The sequence below is a fragment of the Passer montanus genome, unplaced genomic scaffold (genome assembly GCF_014805655.1).
Source record: "Passer montanus isolate IOZ18808 unplaced genomic scaffold, ASM1480565v1 scaffold10, whole genome shotgun sequence".
NCBI classification, from domain to species: domain Eukaryota; kingdom Metazoa; phylum Chordata; class Aves; order Passeriformes; family Passeridae; genus Passer; species Passer montanus.
Window position 1 is genome coordinate 17,145,133 of NW_024356505.1, and position 19,594 is coordinate 17,164,726.

At 38.8% G+C, this 19,594-nt stretch overlaps 1 protein-coding gene across 2 annotated transcripts; it reads right to left on the reverse strand.

The window, feature by feature from the left end:
• Nucleotides 1-2,065: 2,065 nt before the first annotated feature.
• TMEM106B (transmembrane protein 106B) lies at nt 2,066-19,107 on the reverse strand. Of its 2 annotated transcripts, none has more exons than XM_039704185.1 (8): nt 19,092-19,107; nt 15,467-15,688; nt 12,712-12,775; nt 11,255-11,414; nt 10,313-10,453; nt 10,163-10,212; nt 8,556-8,609; nt 2,066-7,813 (listed from the first exon to the last, which is right to left on the reverse strand). In XM_039704185.1, the coding sequence occupies exons 2-8, from the start codon at nt 15,684-15,686 to the stop codon at nt 7,675-7,677; spliced, it is 828 nt and encodes a 275-aa protein (XP_039560119.1). In that variant the 5' UTR covers nt 15,687-15,688; nt 19,092-19,107; the 3' UTR covers nt 2,066-7,674. The 2 variants fall into 2 exon arrangements, with proteins under 2 accessions (XP_039560119.1, XP_039560111.1); XM_039704177.1 differs by lacking the exon at nt 19,092-19,107 and adding an exon at nt 16,362-18,111.
• Nucleotides 19,108-19,594: the final 487 nt, after the last annotated feature.

Genomic DNA, 19,594 nt, shown 5'->3' on the forward strand with positions numbered 1-19,594 from the left:
ACAGTGATGCCAAAGCTCCTTAATCAAGTTCTACTTTTCCTGCATTAGGTGATTCACTGGTTCATGAAAAAGCAGCTCCATTATGGAGCAAGGTCAGCTCCACAGTGCCCATGACAGCTCATTAAACTGTGTGACACTGCTACCCATGCACAGGAAAACACCTCAGCTCTGAGAATTAAGGAGGAAGGATTCCTGAAGAAAAACAAAAAGAAAAAAAATCACAACAGAAATGTAGCAGGATCTTTACCTCATCTGACATCAAGAGACTTCTAGCAAAATTAAATGTGTGATTTGGCATTCCTTAAGTTGCCAGATAGACATCACCTTTACACTGGAAGGCAATTAGTGTCATTCATAATCAGTGTATCCAGAGTACTCTCAGATGGATATATCCCAAAACCACATCCCAAGTATGCACTCAGTTACACAGTTATACTGAGATCTGTATGAAATTTTGAGAAGTAAAAGGAAAGCAATGTACAGCCAGGGAAACTTCAAAATCTTTCAGAAGTTTCTGTCAGTTAGGTCTTTGAAACGAGTCTATTTCAAGATGTCAGACCTTTCAGTAGCTGGATCTCAAAATAATCTGCTTCGGGTGTTCCAGAATAAGAATTTCTAGGTCTTTCAATCTGTCCAAATTCATATTTGATTATATGTTCTCATTTGTCAGTGCATTTATTCACTTTTAATGCTCTTTATACTCTCCAGACAGGCAAAGTGGCATTTGAAATTTACCTGGTAGAATTTCACCTATGTAGTCCCCTACCTGCTTTGAATGGAAAAAAAAACAACACAGGAGAGGAATCCAAATAATGTAGTTTGATGTTTTTGGCTCAAATAAAGCTGTTCACTATTAAAGCCACATTTCTGTCAACCCAGCTCCAGTTCAGTAGAACAAGAAAGAACCAGATCTTTCCATCTCTTCAAGATCTTATCTAAACAAAGGAAAGTAGTGCTAAAAGGTTGCTGTTCTCCCATTTACAGTGTTCCATACAGGGCTTGGACAGTTGTAACAATGGTTATGATAACTCTGGGATGGAAAAATGACTCTATGAAAATAGCAAGAATGACTGTAGTTATTTTCCCACCTAAACTTAGTTGAAAAAAAATCAGCCTTTCTAAAGAGATTCTCAAGCAGAAACAAAAACCCTCTACATACAAATCCAAGCCAGAAAACTGGTGTAGCACTTGTAAATACACAAGTTTTTCCAAGACAAACATTAAAAATATCTTTAGCACTTGTGTATTTAGCACTTGTAAATACACAAGTTTTTCCAAGACAAACATTAAAAATATCCCACTGTGTAAAGCTATTTGTAACATTTGAGTATTATGAATGTTCTGAATGTTCCAAAGTCGTGTTCTTTGTTGCCCAGTTTTCAAAGATTCGGGTTTTCCAGCAATAATGCTCCCTTAAAGCAACTTTGCAGATAGGTTTAACTGGGTCTGTCTGGGATGGAGTTAATTTTCCTTACATCATCCCTGCCATACAGCTCTGTGTTTTGGGTTTGTGGATAAAACAGTGCTGGTAACACACCGATGTTTTGGCTCATGCTGAGTCGAATTCACACAGCACCAGAGGTTTCCTTTTTCATTGCCTCTTCCCCCCTTGTGTCTGCCCAAACCTGCAGGGCCTAGGCTGTGAGTCCTTAAGAAGCTGGGAGGGGACACAGCCAGGAGAGATGCTCCCAGCTGACAAAAAGGCTATTCTACATGGGATCATGCCCAGCAATAAAACCTCAGGAAAAACAAAAAGGAAGGCTAATCAGGGTTATGGGGTTTATCTTCCTGTTGTAAATTATTAAATACATTTAACAAATTTAATAAGGAAATAAATTTATTTTGTTTTGCTTGTGAACACAGCTTCGCTTCTTGTATTAAAATGTCTTCATCCTGACCCAAGTTTCCTTGCTTTTTTCCCAGTTCTTTCCACCATCCTCCTGGGAGGGAGGAGTGCAAGAGCAATGGCGTGGGGGCTCACCTGGTGGCCAACCCACCACAACTGCCCAAGTCTGGACTCAGTTGCTTCAGTAGTTCAGTGAGACAACACTAATTCATTCACATATGGTGTTCAGCTTTCAGATACTCAAGTTTATTACAGGCTTAACACAATAAAACATAGTATAAAAAAAGTAGATTGCAAAGTCTTCACATCATGGAATGCCAAGTTACAAAAATTGAAGTAATATCCTTGAAAATACATGAAAGCTAGAGGGAAAATATGGTGAGATAGAGGGAAAACTTGTGGGAGACAGGGAAGAAGGGGAGAAAAATACTAAGTCAGTTAAAAAAAAATATACGTGATCCAAGCTTTTAAAATAGAAAATTTAATATAATTCTTTGAGTCAAACAATCCTGTCTAGAAACATATTCATAATAAGGTTAGGCCCAGATTTTGAACCTCTGAATAACAACATCCCTTGCGCCCCAGTTAGCTTACGTTAACATAGCTTCTGTGTCCTACAAGTTATTCCAAAATACTCTTTGACTTCTAGAGTGTTTATCATGCTTTACTGGATAGATTGTTTGCTACACACTTACAAGAACATCTTAAGTTACAAAAATAGTTATCACTCATTAGTATTTCTATACATATCTCAAGCTATTATATGCACACTCTGTACATTGGATGTTAACAGCAGTTAAATTTGCTTCCTTAAAACAAACAAAAGAACTAAACCACAGTTAGTCAGACCCAAAATACTCAGGCACCATAATACACCGACATGTGTGGTACTAAACATCCCTGCCCATGCAAAGCAAAAGCAGTTTCAGTACCCAGGAAACACATGCATCCAAGCTGTAGGACCCTTGTGATGGCTGGAGGAGGAGAGTATGAGGATCAGGATGTTACTCCCACTGAACAGTCTCCCACTAGACTGAAGGGCTCTCCACACATGTGCAGATCCCATGCAGACTGGTTTTCCTGGCCAACAGGCCTGCCTACCCATGGAAAAGCAGATTCCCATGGCAAAAGCTGTAGGTAATAGAACTACCCCAAAACACCCCTCTGGTAATGATCACAATTCACCTAAAATAGGTAGGTGACTTCTGAAGTGGAACAGACATTGCGTTTTGCCACAGCCAAATCTTTGTTCTCAATATCTTTTGGCTGGGATCTATTCCTCCTTCCCTGGGCCAAAATAAAAAAAGGAGACTTTTTGGTGTGACCAGGGCCATCACTAACAAATATTTTGCTGGTTGCAAGTAGTACATTGCTGAAGTATATTGGTTGCACTTGCTTTATTTATCCTTCCCTTTCAGTAGAGGAAAGCCTGGAAGAATTACTAGGGTCGTGTCATTTTAGACAGGCAAGTGTAGTTCATAGTTGTTAGAGGTACCACTGCTGGTCTTTCTCATCTCCTAACTCTGCAAGTGCAATTCAGTTGAAGTGAAGCTTCCTGCAGCTGCCCAGCTCTGGAACAAGTCACCCATTTCAGAAGGTGCTGTCTGGGAACAGAGAGATGTCTTGCTATAGATTAGCGGGGTGGGAGGAAAAACAAAACCACAACTACCACCCCTGAAAAAAAAAAAGGAGGAAAAAAAGGGAAACCTTAAATGCTGAATAACACTATTTCTCTTTTAGCATTTTCTGAATATAGAAATTTCTTTTATACCACTCCAAGCACCATCCTTTCCATCATGAGGGCACAGAACTTCAGTCAGGTTAAAGACCCTCATGGTTTAATCCAAGCACTTAGAGGTTTGGTGTTTAAATGGCTCCCTTTATAAACCACATGCTAAAAAGCCCAGCATGTTTGCAATGCACTATTATGAAAAAAATATATTCACTACAGAAGTTCAAGGACAATTTGAAGCAAAGTCAACTAAAACATGTACTCAAATCTGCCAATATCAGGCTGCAAAATATAAACACTAAAATGTTAACATCCAGGTCATGCACACATCAGAAGTGCATTAAGAACTTCGAAGTTACACCACAGAGAAAAAATATACTTATGGTTTGTCTTCACAAAAGATTAGGAATTAAGCAACCATCCCTATGACATTGAGATGAGTAAAGAAATTATGAATTAACTTCTACAGGCTTTTTCCCACAACAGGAATTCAGAAATGTCAGGTATTTAATCTTTTAATAAGAGTGCTTCCCTTTAAATCTCTCCAGATAGATATTTGATGATTAGATCTTTGATGGTTTGGATCTTGGATGGTTATTTATTAATTCTTTTATTTTTAAAGCAGTATATTTGAAACGTACAATAACTTTGTTCTCCAATGGTCAAACAGTCAACATTCTTACGCATTTAAGTGTTCCATACTTCAGTTAAATTTTTGAAATTTTATAGTTATTTTAAACAGAATACATTAAGCTGATTTTCAATAGTGCCATTACAGTGCAACATCCGAACTATATTTCTTACTGTTTTCAGAAATAACTATCAGAGCTTCTATTTTAAAGTGCAACAGGTTTTGGCAAAGGAATTGCTACAAAATATTCAAGTGAAAAGAATTCTACCAGAAATAAACACACTGCAATATCAGCATAAAGGTATTTTGATAGTGTTTGAAGACCAGAGGAAGATATGAATGAAATATGAATCAGTTCAGAAAACACACATAAAAAAAACCCAGGAAAAAAACCCTTTAATTTTTCAAGTTGACTTTCTGGAGAGAATTCTATTTATTGATTTACAACTGAACTGAAAGGCTTGCCTTTTTTATTTTAAGATCAAGATAAAACGAATGTGAAAAACAAAAGGTCTGGCACTTGGATCTATACTGATACCTTGTTTACAAAGTTATACGTTAATAGTGAGTTCTCTTGCTCCCTTAGCATGTTTCCAAGCTTGGTCACATAAAGCAAGTACAAGTTAAATAGTCACAAGATATTTACCTGTTTATCTGATGAGACGCTATATTAAAATCAGTAGATAAATTGAAATACTTGCCTTATTTGGTTAGTAATATGCTGACAGTTGTGCAAGGGAATACTAGCACTTGGAACCTTAAGCTCTTTATTCTCCCATTATTGATTTAATTTGAGAATTCAGTGGGATTTTTAACCCAGTTTGTTTCTTAAAATGAGAACTTTTCATCATTCAGTAAGTCTATCACAAATTGATGTTTAGATATCCTAGATTAAAATAACCTGAGTTTTATCCTCTCTCTTCTGACACATACATGGAAAGAATGACTCCACTCAATTCTTTAATTTAAATCAGAGAATTCCACGCACTTCATGCAAGGTTAAGAATCACAGATTTAAGTACTGATTTTGCTCAGCATGTCCACCAAAATTTCTAAAGCAAGTTTGAGTCTCAACATTACATGAAGTGTAACTTACCCCTGCCATGCTTGTGCAAAAGCAGCATTCACTACTGTCACCAAATAATTTGATCTTTGTGCCATTCCAGTTATTTTAGATTACTTTTCACCCTTGGAAGAAAAATATGGTTTAAGTCAATATAACTATCTGCCTACAGCTGTTTTCTTCTTTTTCTATTTCAAAAACCACAAACAATAACCCCCAAACAAAAACAACACTCCAGTGTGTAAATATTTAAGTCTAGAGGAAAAGAGCCTCTGTCACTTGCTGGCAGACTTCAGTTCTGATATGATTTAAACCAGAATTCTCTCCTTACTTGCCATTAACAGCATATCTTTCTACAACAGGATATTATGAGTTTACCTCTCTGCTTCTAGCCAGCTCCCCGCTCTCCTGGTCTTTAGCTATCACCTGTATCTTTTCAGGCTATCAGACAAGCTTATAAATGCATTTTAGCAGCTACAGGACTGAACCTCATCTAAACTCTAGAAAGGTGAGTCAGTTGTGGCCTAGTTTCCCTCATGACTGTGAGCTGTAATAAAGAATATTCACTTTTAAGAGCCCAAAATCAAGAATAATCTTTGGAATATAACTACAATAAGTAAACTCAATTGACTACTGCAGTTACAGAAATTCTCTAAGGCAGAAGATGTAGTCTTAATCTTATCAACAACTATATGAAACTGATATATGACAACAGCTATATGACAGTTGAAGTTCCAAAGGTTTTCACAGACTCTAGAGTAAGTGCTCATAGCAATTCACATAGAGGAGGGGGGGGATTTAGGGGTTTATTATGGTTACTTAATGTCTCTTAAATCAGGGGTACATCACCCACGTTTTTCCCCACCCCCCCTTAGGTCCATCTAAGAGAGGACAGCAAATAAGAGAATAATGTAGACATCTATCTTTACTGAAGCACTGGGGCATCAGAGATTGTTAGTGGCAAGTTACTCAGAAGCCTTTTTCTATTGTGTTTTTTGCCAATTCATTTTGTGTAGCTTATTTCCAGGAGATAGGCAGCAAAAAAACCAGTAATACCTATTTAAAAAAATACATTTTTCATTACAATGCAACAGACTCAATAGTACCTTCTTACAGCTGCATCTCACCTAATTCAGAAATAAAACAATCCTGATCTAGCTAATTAAAAAATTAACCCTCAGAACAGTCAGCCTTCAGGAGTCAAACAACTTTGGACCCAAAGTTTATAATCATCATGATTGACAATTACCCCAGAAATTCACATGTGCAAACTGTGCTACAGAAACTATTTTGTGCTGTCAGTCAGTAATCTCACAATTACATAAGCATTTACTCCTACAGAAAGAATTGCTTCATCTTCCCTTAGATAACTTTGATGTGACCATTGAGTGCTCTGGAGGTACAGATAACTACTGCATTTGCTTACTGAGCCTGCGCGAGAAATGAACACAACCCAACACATTAACACTTAAAAGTTGCTTAGGTACATAATATATTAAAACAGTAAAAATCACAAAAATTTACACCAAGCTCTCCAAACCCATGCTCAAAGTTGCCCATCTAGTTCCAAATGCACAATCTTGATTTTAATACCTGCTCTACAAAGCTTACTAAAAAACAGACTAGTAAAGTCTTGTTTGTTTTCTAGAGTCTTGTGTTTTTCCTTGTCAGTAATTGTTGTGGGGGTTGTTTCTTTAAATCTAACAATATATATTCTCCTTATAACATCCCAGAGGTATCAAGAGGGAATATGAATGAAAATATGCCAGATTCTAGAAACTGCACATTCAACTATAGTGTCATCCAAGAGAGCTTTCCTGGCTTTCATAGACTGCATGTCACCTCTAACCATGGACAGCAAATAAAGCGTAGAATCCCAAAATAAAGAACTACTGTCACTGGGTTACTAACAAAAATTTCATACCCAGACATCTCAAAGTAATCTTGTTATTTAAGTAGTAACATTCCATTTTCAATAGTCAAATATCAAGAACTGAAGTATAAACTGAAAAATTATGAGTATTACTTTTTGAAAATGCTCATTAGTGACACATTTCACCTAAACACAGACATACACACAGTTACTCTAAGTTGATGTACCACACTGTAAGGAAAAGTCCCATTTCTGTTCAAGAATCTGATATTCCCCCTCTCCCCCCACCACACAACTTGACAGAAGTGCTTACAGTAACAGAAAGCAAACAGAAGGGGAAAACACAACATTTAACAAGTGCACCTATTTACAATTTGCACCTTTCCCTCCTTGCATCTAAAGTGTACAGATCTCCATGTTTGCTATGCTGTACATCACATGTACTCTCCACTCCATGGAACACCAGTTTTATCCAATGGATCCCTGCAAGCACCAACTGCAGTCATTCCACACCAACCAACAGGTGCTTTTACTGTGGAGGCTGAAGGACATTTAAATATTCTGACTGGCCCAGCTGGTAGGTCGTGTTTCCTCCACAGTCCACATACTGGTATCTCTCCTGGGATATTTGCTCAGGGTGGCCTAAGTACGAGGTTGTCACTGTCACTCTTAAAAAGACAGAAGAGAAGAGATTTTGAGTTTCCTATTCTAAAAATCACCGTGTTTATATTACTAGGGTTATTAAGGAAAAGGTTTTGGATCAAAATATGTTTTAAATAAATTTAAGAACATTACTGATTTACCACTATAGATTTTCTCCATGAAAGACATCTGGGTCCTTTTCCTAAAGATGCTAAAGTTGAGGTTTACTTGTAAAATTTACCACTACAAATAATATTTCTGGTTTGTGATAAGAAAGCAAATGACTAAACAAGCTACAAGCCATGCTATATCTACTCTAAAGATATGCCCTGGTCCCTCACCAATGAAAGACCCCACCATTCTGAAATTTATGTAATGTCACAAAAAAGCACTGTCGCAAAGCAGTCTCTGACAGAGTGCTAAAACCATGAACTCCTTCAAGATCAAAGATCTCAGCAAGTTTTGAACAGTGGTTGATACATAAAATAATTCTAAAGTTTTTGAGACATCAGTAGCTCCATGGCTACAGCCCCCCCGCTGCACAGTAGATACAGTAACAATGATTCTCAATCCAGTCTTTGCACCTCCAGAACCTGTCAAAAGACAGTTCACTTTCTGTAACTATAAAGCTGCTACACTAAAAAGCAACTTGACTTCATTTTATCTATGATACCAAGTCTCCAGGAATAAGTATTTGAGTACTATGTTAATGAGAATTACATGGCTTCTGAAGTTGTTTCTCACACATAGGAAGACTACCATACTTACTGCATCATCACTACTATGTTATGTACTTTGATAGATGGTAAAGTACAGAAGTCACTGCAAAAAAGAAGAACAATTGTTAGATTTACATCAAACTTTTCCAGAGTTATTATCTGAAATGCAAGACTTCTAGTTTCAACTGGAAATTCTGCTGTCTGTATACAGAGATTACAGAGCTACTGGCAATGGCAGCAGAATCATTCGCCAGTGACTGTATGCTCACCTGGACCCACTGTGACACACACAAGTCTTACTTTTACAAGTACTGCCTTCACAGGTGCTTGCTCCCATGTAATGCTGAGGACACAACACCAGTGTCCTCAGAAAGTGTTCATTCCACCTTCCAGAAGCTAACCAAGGTTAACCAGAGCCACTACATTTAAAGCCTGTCAGTATCACTTTGTCACTTATTTTTTGAACTCATCCACTTCTATATTATGCAAAATAACCTTTAACCAACATACACATATTCCAAAGTCAAGGTTATTGTTCTCTTGCAAGATAACCTTTTTGGACTTACGTTTTCTGACACATGCCTACATACCAGCCATGAAGAGCACCATGTAAGTGCATACTTTTAACCCCTGCTTCTTAAATCATTGCTCTTGGTCACAAATTTATCAGCTTTAGAATGAAAAGTAAGTGATCAGTGCAGTAAGATTGCTTGGCAGCCACCTACAATATTTTCATGCCTTTGTCATTCTTTCTCCCAGAACCAACAAAAATAAAATATAAAGAGTCAGTGAACTTAGCTTACCCAAATTGTAAGAAAATACAGCATTATCATGAGTTCTATGAAGGCTATTTATTAAGTTTATTTAATCCTCATGCATCCACAGTGCGAGCAGATTCACAAGATTCAGTGTTTACATAAAGCTAACTTACTTTTAAAAGGTGTACGTTAGAGGTTCAACGTTTCTGTTGATTTGAAGTTTGTGCCTCACTTAGCATTTCATACCTATTTCATTTTATTTCAACAACTGAAGGCAACAAGGTTTTCTCCCGTCCCAAAGAGGCTGGCATTCACTAGAAATGTATAAAGACCTGAAGCCTCAATAGTTAACTCTTTTGTTCAGTCTGGACTTCAGTGTAAGAGAACTAAAATTGGGGTTTGTGACCAAGATATAATGAGGTAACAGTCTGTTGGACAAATGAACTTTCAGGAGCTATGAATAAAACCACTCAAAGGGCAGGCTGTAAACCCTGCTTATTACTGTATACACAACATGTGAAGACAAGCCTCTAATTTGTATACCACTAAATACAAATTTCCTTCTACTGCAGAGAAAGTTGTGGGAAAGTTCTAGAGAACTTGTTAGGGGAACACACCTGCCCTTTCACCCCTAAAGCAGCAGTTCTAACTAGTGCCAAGTCCTAAAATACCACAAAAGTGATACCATTTAAAGGGTATACAGCCAGGTACAGCAAGCCACTATATGAAACTAATCAAGCAATTGTGATTTACCTATCTTGCAGTACTACTGAAATTAAAGAAAATGCCCTAGCATCTCTTCAAACAGATTCCTGCTAACTTTGGAAAAAGTTGTTTTTAACAGCACTGCAACTTTTAATAAGATTCATGTGATATTTAAAAGTGAATGAGTACTTACTACATGTAGCTCATTTCATCTTGTATGACTGTGGGCACCATATAATCAATCTAAAAAACAACCACAATAAAAAAGCAATGAAAACACCAGTAAGTAGATTTATATATGAAGATTAACACATGTTCAACTTTGAAAGCCTAAGCTACTCACCTGTTTCATATCCAGTGGACCAATGTTGGTGATGTTGTTTAACCGTGCTTTGCCAATAACTGTTTTTGAAAACTGAACTTGGGCTGTGATATTTGCCACTTCAACAGAGTAGTAGTTGTTATTCGTTATATTAAGTGTGTTCTGAAAAAACAAACACAAAACAGTAATGCCTATCCATTCTGTGTATCTCAGTGAGCAAGCATTTTGAGTCTTGTGCATGAGACAGTAATATAAGAAATTCTGCAAGCAGATTTTCCTGCCTGTGAGGACTGCAGAGAGGAGTAGGGTCACTATCACTTCTGAGTTTGTTTAGTGAATATACTGAGTAACACAAACTTCTGCGCAAACTTTCCTGGTAACAACCCTCCACTTCAAATATTGCATTTCTTCCTATCCTCAATTATTCCTTCCAGGAAATTTAGCTATCAAAGGACCTCTTTCTCCCATTGCAGCTTTGCTTTATTTAAAATGAAGTACTCTACCAAAAGTTTTTAGGCAAACCTGTATGAAGGTCACTACAAAGAAATCAAGAACTATCTGGGAAGAGCTCCTTTAAGTTTTAAGGTGGATAAGAAAGTATTTTTTCTTGACACCAATTTTGACAGAGGCATAATACCAAGGAAGTAGCAAATAGCATTCCTACATACACACACTACATTTCAGACATATTCCAAAAGTAACACGGAGAACTCCAAAGTTACTGTTCCTTTGAAAACAGAATACCCAGTGTCAGCTTGCAACTACATACATGTCTATTAGCTACAGCTGCTGGAACCAGCCACAGCAGGCTCAGTTACATTTTTCAAACTGGTCACCAACTCTAGTTCTTAAGGCACCAATTAAGCTTTTCAGCCAGACCACAGTTTCTACATACATTAAACTCCCAAAGCAGTATCTCCTGTTGCATTCATGCATTACAAACACCCAAAAAGTCAGACTTACTGTAATATTGAGATAGATTATCCGTCTTTCCTGTTCGTAAGTGACATAAACCGACTTCACACCAATGTACTGAACATCAATTGAGCGAGGAAACAAGAAAAATACAGCCAGTCCAGAGAGTAGTAAACACACAGTTACAGAAGCAGTCACATAGAGCTTTCTGAGGAAAAAAAAAGAGCACAATTCAGAGTCAAAAGTATATTAAAAAACAATGACATGCTATTTTAAATGATAAGGAGCAGGACTAGTGTATACAATTAATTCATTATTAGAAGCTAATTCCATTAGCTTCTAAAAAGGGAAAAAAACCCTATGCTGTACTTCACAGCTATGTCTTAAACAGCTGTTACTCTTGCATAATATTAGAAATCACATTTCAAACCATGTGGTTATCCCCACACTTGTAATTTGCAAAGGAAAATGGAAGAGGTAAATATTTATGTGCTTTGAAACAAATCCGTTTCCTCTTAACATTTATTTATAGTACAACTTCCATCATTTTGCGGAAGTCTCACAAAAAACACCCAGACCACAAAATAAAGCTTTTATGACAGAGAATCCCGACTTCCAGGGAAAGTGTTAGGACTTCAGCTAAGGAGCAGGAAATTCACAATCAAGCTAATAGAAAAGGGTCTGCGCTAATAGAAATGGGTGTGTGTGTGTGTGTGTGCATAGGAGGGTGGGGTGGTGGTAGTGGTGTGAGAGATAATAAAAAACTCTCCCCAAATAAAACGATCTACTTCAGCTCCAATTTTGTCAAGATTTGAACACTAAAGTAGTATGTTTCATATTTGCACTACCATTACGTCAGATATATTATCCAGAATAGTATTACGTGAAGCTAATATATTTCTTTTACCTGGCACTCATTTCTGTTTACTACAAAAATATCAAAACATTAAAAAAAAAGAAGTAAAAACCAAAACATGTCAGAAAGAAGCCCTGAGGATTGTCGTGAACCCCCTAAGTAGATCCTAGAAAAAAAATTAAATATGCTGCATCATAAATTGTTGATTTTTCTAGCTGCAAAAATCAGAATGTTACAAATTAATTTAAGGTAACTTATTTTGTAGTAGTGGCTCAAAGATGTTACTGATTAACTCAAACTCTAACAGTGAAGATGTGTCTGCTTAGATCAATTAGGATGTTTCAGAGATTAAGACATACATCATTACTGTAAACATGAATAGGTCACACAGTATTCCTTAGCTTTGTACTTAGCTAAGATGTACTGTGATGGAAGTATGCACACTTGTTAATAAATAACTCATCAAGAGTTAGAGGTTAAGGCTGATATTACCCACAAGCCCTGTCCTTCCAATAATGAATGCAAGAAAGCATTCCACTGATTTTTTTTCTTGATTCTTCTTATTGCTATCCCCTTTGAATTGTTGAATTTTAACTAGAAGATAATAATTAACTGTAGATTCAGGTATCACAAACAGCTATTGACTTACGTTCTTCTTGGCCTCAGTCTCTGATCACTGTATGGAATTAAGGCTACCAGCTGATTTTCCTGCCCTGGAAACAAAAACACCCTTTCAGAATTTAAACAAAGAATAAGTGTTGTTGCAGCTCTTTAAACAAAGAGTAACCCTTACAACTTAGTGGCACCAAGAATAAACACTGAAGATAAACATTTAAATTCCAGATAAGGACCCAGGTCGAATGCTACTGTAGCTATATCACTTTCTGAAATAAGAGCATGGCTTACACAACATCAAGATGAAAAAACACCAAGTCCACAAGGACCAAAACAGCAATAAATTCTGCCTCTGTGCTGCACACATGACCAGAGGCAGTATTGCCTCTGGCACCACTTCCTGGAGAAAAAGCGATGCAGAACAGCTCTGAGCTATTTATACCAGACCATATGAACTCATGGGACAAAACATTCAGAAGCTTAGGCAGCAAGAACTGATCCAGAAGGCATTCGGCATGTACTCTTCTGAAAAAGCAGAAGTCAGGTTTGGTTAAAAAACCCCAAAAAAATAAGCCCAAAAACAAGCCCTGAAACAACTAAAGCTAACAATACAGGTGATCTGGGCAACACAAGCAATGCACACACTGCATTCTGAAAATCAGGAGTATATAAAACCATATTTATCATGGTGCTGCTGAGCTGCAGCATCCTGGAAGTCAAAATAAGTATCTACTGGAATTTCTCCATGGAAGTTGTGTCGCTGGACAGCATTTTTATAGGGAGTATCTTAACAACAGAAGTAAAGAGCACATGCAGAGATGAGTAGTTGAAAACACGTGTACTACATCTGCCAGTAGAGATTTTGTTATTTGTTGTGGAATTGTATGAGAACAGAGGCCTCAAGGCCAAGTCAGACCTGCAACTTTTAAGCCAAACACAGAATTTGATCAAATAATCACTTAGCTAATCAAGCACTTGGCATTGATTCCATGCTGAATCACTAAGCTAAGCAAAACATGCTAACCAAGCATACAGTAGCATGCAAAACATCAACCTTCTAAAAAGCCTCTACCAATTTAAAACACATCTTCATCTCTACTTCAATGAAGCATCCTCCACCTTTAAAAAAATATCAGTCCTCCTTTCATACATCACACTAAAAACTAAAGCTGCCCAAGTAACAAAACAGAAGTTCATGGATTTATTATAGTTTAGCCATCATATCGTATTAATTATAACCTTACTAGTCATGCTGTCATTCTTAATTTTTCCCCTCTCCCCTCAAATGACCTCCAAACATGACATTTTTTCTTTAAAATACTAAGGAATGATTACAAACCTCTTAGCTCAAATAACTAATTTTAAGTTCTAAGTTTAACTACATTATTTCATTAGAATGTATAGACAATGTGCATGGCTTTATAGTTACTGCAAAATCTTTAATAAAATAATTAACATTTATTTAAGTACTACATCCAAGGATTCTACAGTGAAAATAAGAAGCTTCTGAACATAGAAATCCTGCTATTTCTGCACTCTGAGTAAAACATGCTATTGATATTAACAAGTATTTCAAGTTAACAGAACAAACTTTTTTACCCTTTCTGACTAAGGTAATTTTTAGTTTTATAGCTTTTCCAGGTGTGAAATTTGCTGAATTCAGAGGTACTCCATGAATACATTGTAATAGAAAGTCTAACAGCTAAAACACAAATCTCCTGTGGTATTTGCAACCATTGAAATATTTTATGCTCCCTGGTCCTTCTACAAAGGTGAGATGCAAGTGTTTGAGAACTGTGTCATAACCTAATCTCACTGAAGCACAACATGGCACAGACATCACTCAAGTTTCCTGAGCTGCTGCTCAAAATCAGTTCCAAGAGATTTTACACCCAATAATCTATTTTGGATAAGAGGTCTGGCAAAGGCAAACTCAAACATGAAATCGTGTCATCAGCTTTTCCCCAGTCAAAGGGAAAATCTCACAGCTGAAGCAAAATGCTGTGCCTTGGCCCACTTGGCTCTCCTTCTGCCCAGTTTCATATATCCTGTGCTCTCCTTTCACAGGTCTCTTCATAAATATTTAGGCAGCTTATCATTTAGGACAGAAGCATAACAAAGGAGCATGTTGTACCAAGAGGAAAAGGAAAGGATGAGGGCAAAGCAAACAAAACAGTTAGGTATGGAGACTAAGGCTGTGTACCCTGGTCCTTCCCAAGGCAGGCAAAGAGTCTATATATTTTCAACTCCAAGCTGGAATTATCCACCTAGCTAGCACCAGTGGAAAAAAAAGCAGGATAAAGGAAAAAAAGGGACACTGGCAGCAATGAGGGCAAAAAAATTAATTATAAATCAGGGAAGAGGGGTTGCAGCCTGGGTTTACTTTTCTATCTCTGTATTTGCAGCCATTTTTGCAGTTATGTATTGATTCAAATAGTTTAAAATAGGTAGTTGAAAAAGGTGCAATAAAATGTCATGAAACTAAGTGTTTACTAATTTAACTTGGATGAGCTATGGTTATGTGTGGATTCAAAGCTGAGGAGGAAGAAACAGTTGCATAGTACAAGACAAGAGGAGATCCAAGTTGTAACAGCCAGGTGTAACAGATGACCTGATTTGTTACACTCATCTAGTGTAACAAAATGCTTAGTTGCTGAAAAAGAAGTCGAAGATGAGAAAACTTCATCTTGACTTGAAAAAGCTATTTGTTATGAATTATTACAACTGCATATGGTTATGATGTAAATTTATAGAATAAAAAAAGAAAAATAATAAATGAGGAAACTTACCTCGTGGAATTCTTCCTGTTCCTTGGCAGGTTGGGCAGGTGACACTGTCCCTTCCTGTAAATTCCACATAGGGAAACTGCGACACATCTCCACATCTGCTGTCTTCATTGTGCACTTCTGAGTGAACTAAACCATTCCTCACGTTATCAGACACCGAGCTTCCATCATAGCCATCTTCCTTGCATGAATGCATAGGCAGGTGAGAAAGTGATTTTCCCATGTCTAAAAAAAAGTCAGAAGGATGTTTTCAGGGAGAATGATTCAAACATGGCTTGCATTTATTCCTCTGCACCAGGTAACTGTCAGTGTGTGGCCACAGTCTGACAAGACTCAGTTCTCCTTTGCTCAGATCCCTTAAGACCTGCAAAGCCTGCTCAAGCTGGAGTCAATCTCAAACTGTAAAGAACCTGAATTAACTGGGAGCTTTGTTCAGATTCTCCAGTATGCACAGGTTAAAAGCAGATCAATGAGAGACACTGTTAAAGTTAGAACAGTACAACTGCAGACAAAAGGTGCAACAGCTTTTCAAAGGATTGTTAATGTACAGGCTTTAACACACCACACTAATCCTTGTATTATTAAAAAAAAAAAAATCATCAACACTGGGCCATAGAAAGCAATTTTGAGTAAATTCTACACACATGACAGACCAAATTTTAGTCAATTTTTTAGCCTGGACTTGTTTTGAGAACCTAGAATTGGCTGTTAGTTTCCAAGCTAGACATATAGATCACATGGTATTCAAACTGTTGATTCCCTTTAATTCAAAAGAGGACTAGTTCACAGGGAAGTAAAGTGGAAATTGGGAGTTACTTAAACATAGCAGCTGCCAATATATAGCATTTATAAAGACTTGTTTAAAAAAGAGTATCACTCACGAAAACATTTTTGTTACCTGTGTGTATTTTAATTTTTCCTCATTACAGCAGCTTTTCAGCCATGACACTGAAAATACCTTGAAACACAGAACATTTGAAATTAAAGTCTGTAAAGAAGTGCAGTAAGCGGAAATGCCCCAGTTTGAAACATGTGGGGAAAAAACCTCAAAGAGAAAAAAAAATAAACCTCTACAGCAATGGCACTTAGTTGTTCAGGTGACCTACATAACCCATTTTAGTTACTTAACACACAGAGACAGCAGCCACTCAATTAATCAGTATTTTGAGGAATAAAATGGATTAAAATTGATTGACTAATCAACTGATCAATCAACTGATCAATTGATTAAAAAAGAATATGCAAAACTTCACTGGGTTTTTTTTGTCCATTAAGAGGTATTTTTAGAATGGCAGTTAGGAATTATCATGCTGGTTCACTAAAAGGAAGCCCTGAGAGGAAAATTAAAAGAGAAAAATAAGTCAGAAAATTTTAAACCAACAACTCAAGACAGAACAGAAATATCTCAATACTGATGACAGTGCAAACACAACATGAATTCATTACATTGCCACAAATGCTAGGTGAACGTGGGAGAAGGAAAGTAAGTCAACAAATGCCAACTAGTCCCAGTTACTGCTCTAGCAAATATGCAGGATTGTTTTGTTCACTTATGTCATTAAACCCTTAGAAGCAGGAAAGCTATTTACCCTTCTGCTGCTACAGAACTTTTAAAACATTCTAAGTTTGGGAGCTATTCAATAATGGAAATTGTTCAACTGAAAATTAAAACTACTGAGCTATTTAAAAAAAAAGTTCTGAAAAAGCTGCTGACACTGTTGACAATTATTTCACATGGGGTTTTTGTTTACTTTTCTCCTTGCAGCTGACCTACAGCCTTCAAGCTAAGGAACTTGAGTCTTGCAGCTTAGGCAATAGCTGTCACAATTACAGATCTGAAAGCTCAGGGATCATGCTGTTCTGCCACCACTTCATCCAACACCCACTGACAACTGAAGTGCACCTTCTAGTTTTAGCTTCTTCCAGAAGGGAAAGTTCACACACTGCCTGATCACACTGTGACATGAACCAAAGTGCAGCAGGCAAGGATGCCTGGGAACTCCTTTCAAGAGCACATCCTTTATTTGAATTAAAGTACTAAAGCAGGTGCATCCTCCAATACCAAGTGTACCTGAGCTTCAATAATTGAATTTAATGGTGCCAGAGACCAGGGAGAAACGTCTCAGTTCACAAAGAGGAAAACACAGAACCATCTTCAAGCAGAACTGGATTCACCAATATGATTTTTCCCCTAGCCAAGTCTGAACCTTATTACAGCTGACCACAAATCAAAAACATGTTGATTTTTTATCCAGCACTTAGAGGCTAAACAGTAGTGACTCTGACAATATAACATCTCTCTATGTCACAGCTTCCATGCTGTCACTAAAGCCAAGAACAGCTCTGCTTTGGTGCAGTCTCCCTTGCAACTGATGGTTCCCCTTGAACCTAGCTGCGGTTTCCGAGAATTCACAGTTAGTTAAAATGGGTTCAGAAAATTAAAGATGCGACAAGTGGCTTTTGTTTACGACCGCACCCTTCAACTTGCTAAGCACTGCAGCACAATGGTACATGGACAAAACACAGTGTCACAAAACGGACTGAACCACCACATCCTGAGCTACATGCAAGACTAGAGAAAACAACTCTGTTTATAAACTCAGTGAAACTTTATAGAGTCTGTTATAAATGAGCACAACTAAACTAAATTGTTATACTTCTCCAGCAAGTTAAGCTGATGTTCTTACCCTTTATATACAAACGTATAAACCTGAGATTACAAACCTACTTCTTTTAAATACAGCAATAGATTTCGAATCGCAACCACCCCGCCTACCCCGTCAGCTGCACCTTAACCGCATCACAAGCTCCTGCGAAGCAGAGCAGGGCAAGGCAGCGACTGAGCAGCCACAGACTTGTCCGGCTCGGGGGGCACGACCAGCGCTGCCCTTCCCACGTTACACACCCACGTCTCGGACACTGCCTGAGCGGTAAGCCGGGCGCTGCCAGATTAAAGGAGTCAAAAATCCCGGGGTTTAGAGATTTTCTCAGCGCTAGCTGCTCTCACAAACATGGCGAAGTTTACAGCCGGCAGGCTTGGACCACGGCCCGGCGAGCTCGGCTGCCCGGCCAGCCCCGGTGCCCGCTCGGCCTGGGGTGGTCTGGGCGCAGGAGCCGTCCCGGGGCAGGGGCAAGGCAGGACAAGGGGCAAGGCCAGGCCGGGCCGGGCCAGGCCAGCTCAGGCCCCGGATCGGCGTGTGCGCAGCCGCGGGGCGGAGCCGGGCCCAGCCCACCCGGCCGCGGGCGGAGCCGGCTGCGCGCCGCGCTCCTGGCAGCTCCGGCTGTGCCGGGGGCCGGGGGGCCCAAGGCTTGGGAATGGCATACAAAGCACCGTCCCGAGGGGCACGGGGGGATCCCGTATCCGGGAGTGGAATTAAGGGTCGGGGAAAGGGGAATAGGGAGGTCGCGCATCTTGCTTTTGCGGCATAGGGTCTAAAGGGGACAGAGCGGGATCCCATCCGGCGTTTCCCTGTCAGCCGCGGTTCAGAATCCTATTAACAGAATCATCTGCATTGGAAACGACCTCTAAGGTTGTCGCGTCTAACCTACGACCAAACCACCGTGTGAACTAGACCACGGCACCAAGGGTCACATCCAGCCTTTCCCTAAGAGACAGTAACTCCACCACCTTCCAGGGCAGTCCATTCCAATACCTAATCTCCCGTTCTGTGAAGAAATTCTTCGCAAAGTCCAACCAAACCCCCCGGTCAGGTTAAACCCGTGTCCTCTCCTATTGCTAGTTGGCCGCGCTGCCCGCAGCTATGAGCGCCCTCTCCTTCTGTCCTCTCCTTCTGTCCTCTCCTTCTGTCCTCAGCTTCGTGGCACCTTGTGAGGAGGCACCATCGCTATTTTCTGTGTCCTCTGGTAGCTCTGGTGGAAGCTCCTCGCCCCCTTGTGCTCCGGGAGAAAGGAGATCCTCGTGAGAGCAAAGCGGTAGCAGGTCAGAAAAAGAGGCGCCACAAACAAGTGCAGTGCGTTTTCATCGCTCACAACACATGATACAATGTTGCTTGTACAGCGGATGTTTATCCAGGGCGTGGGCGTGATGTGTTCTCCCAATAATTTGCCAGAGCAAGATGAAGTGCGTTGGAAATAAGTTGTGATGGCTTCTCTCCCTGGGTCTGCCTCTTG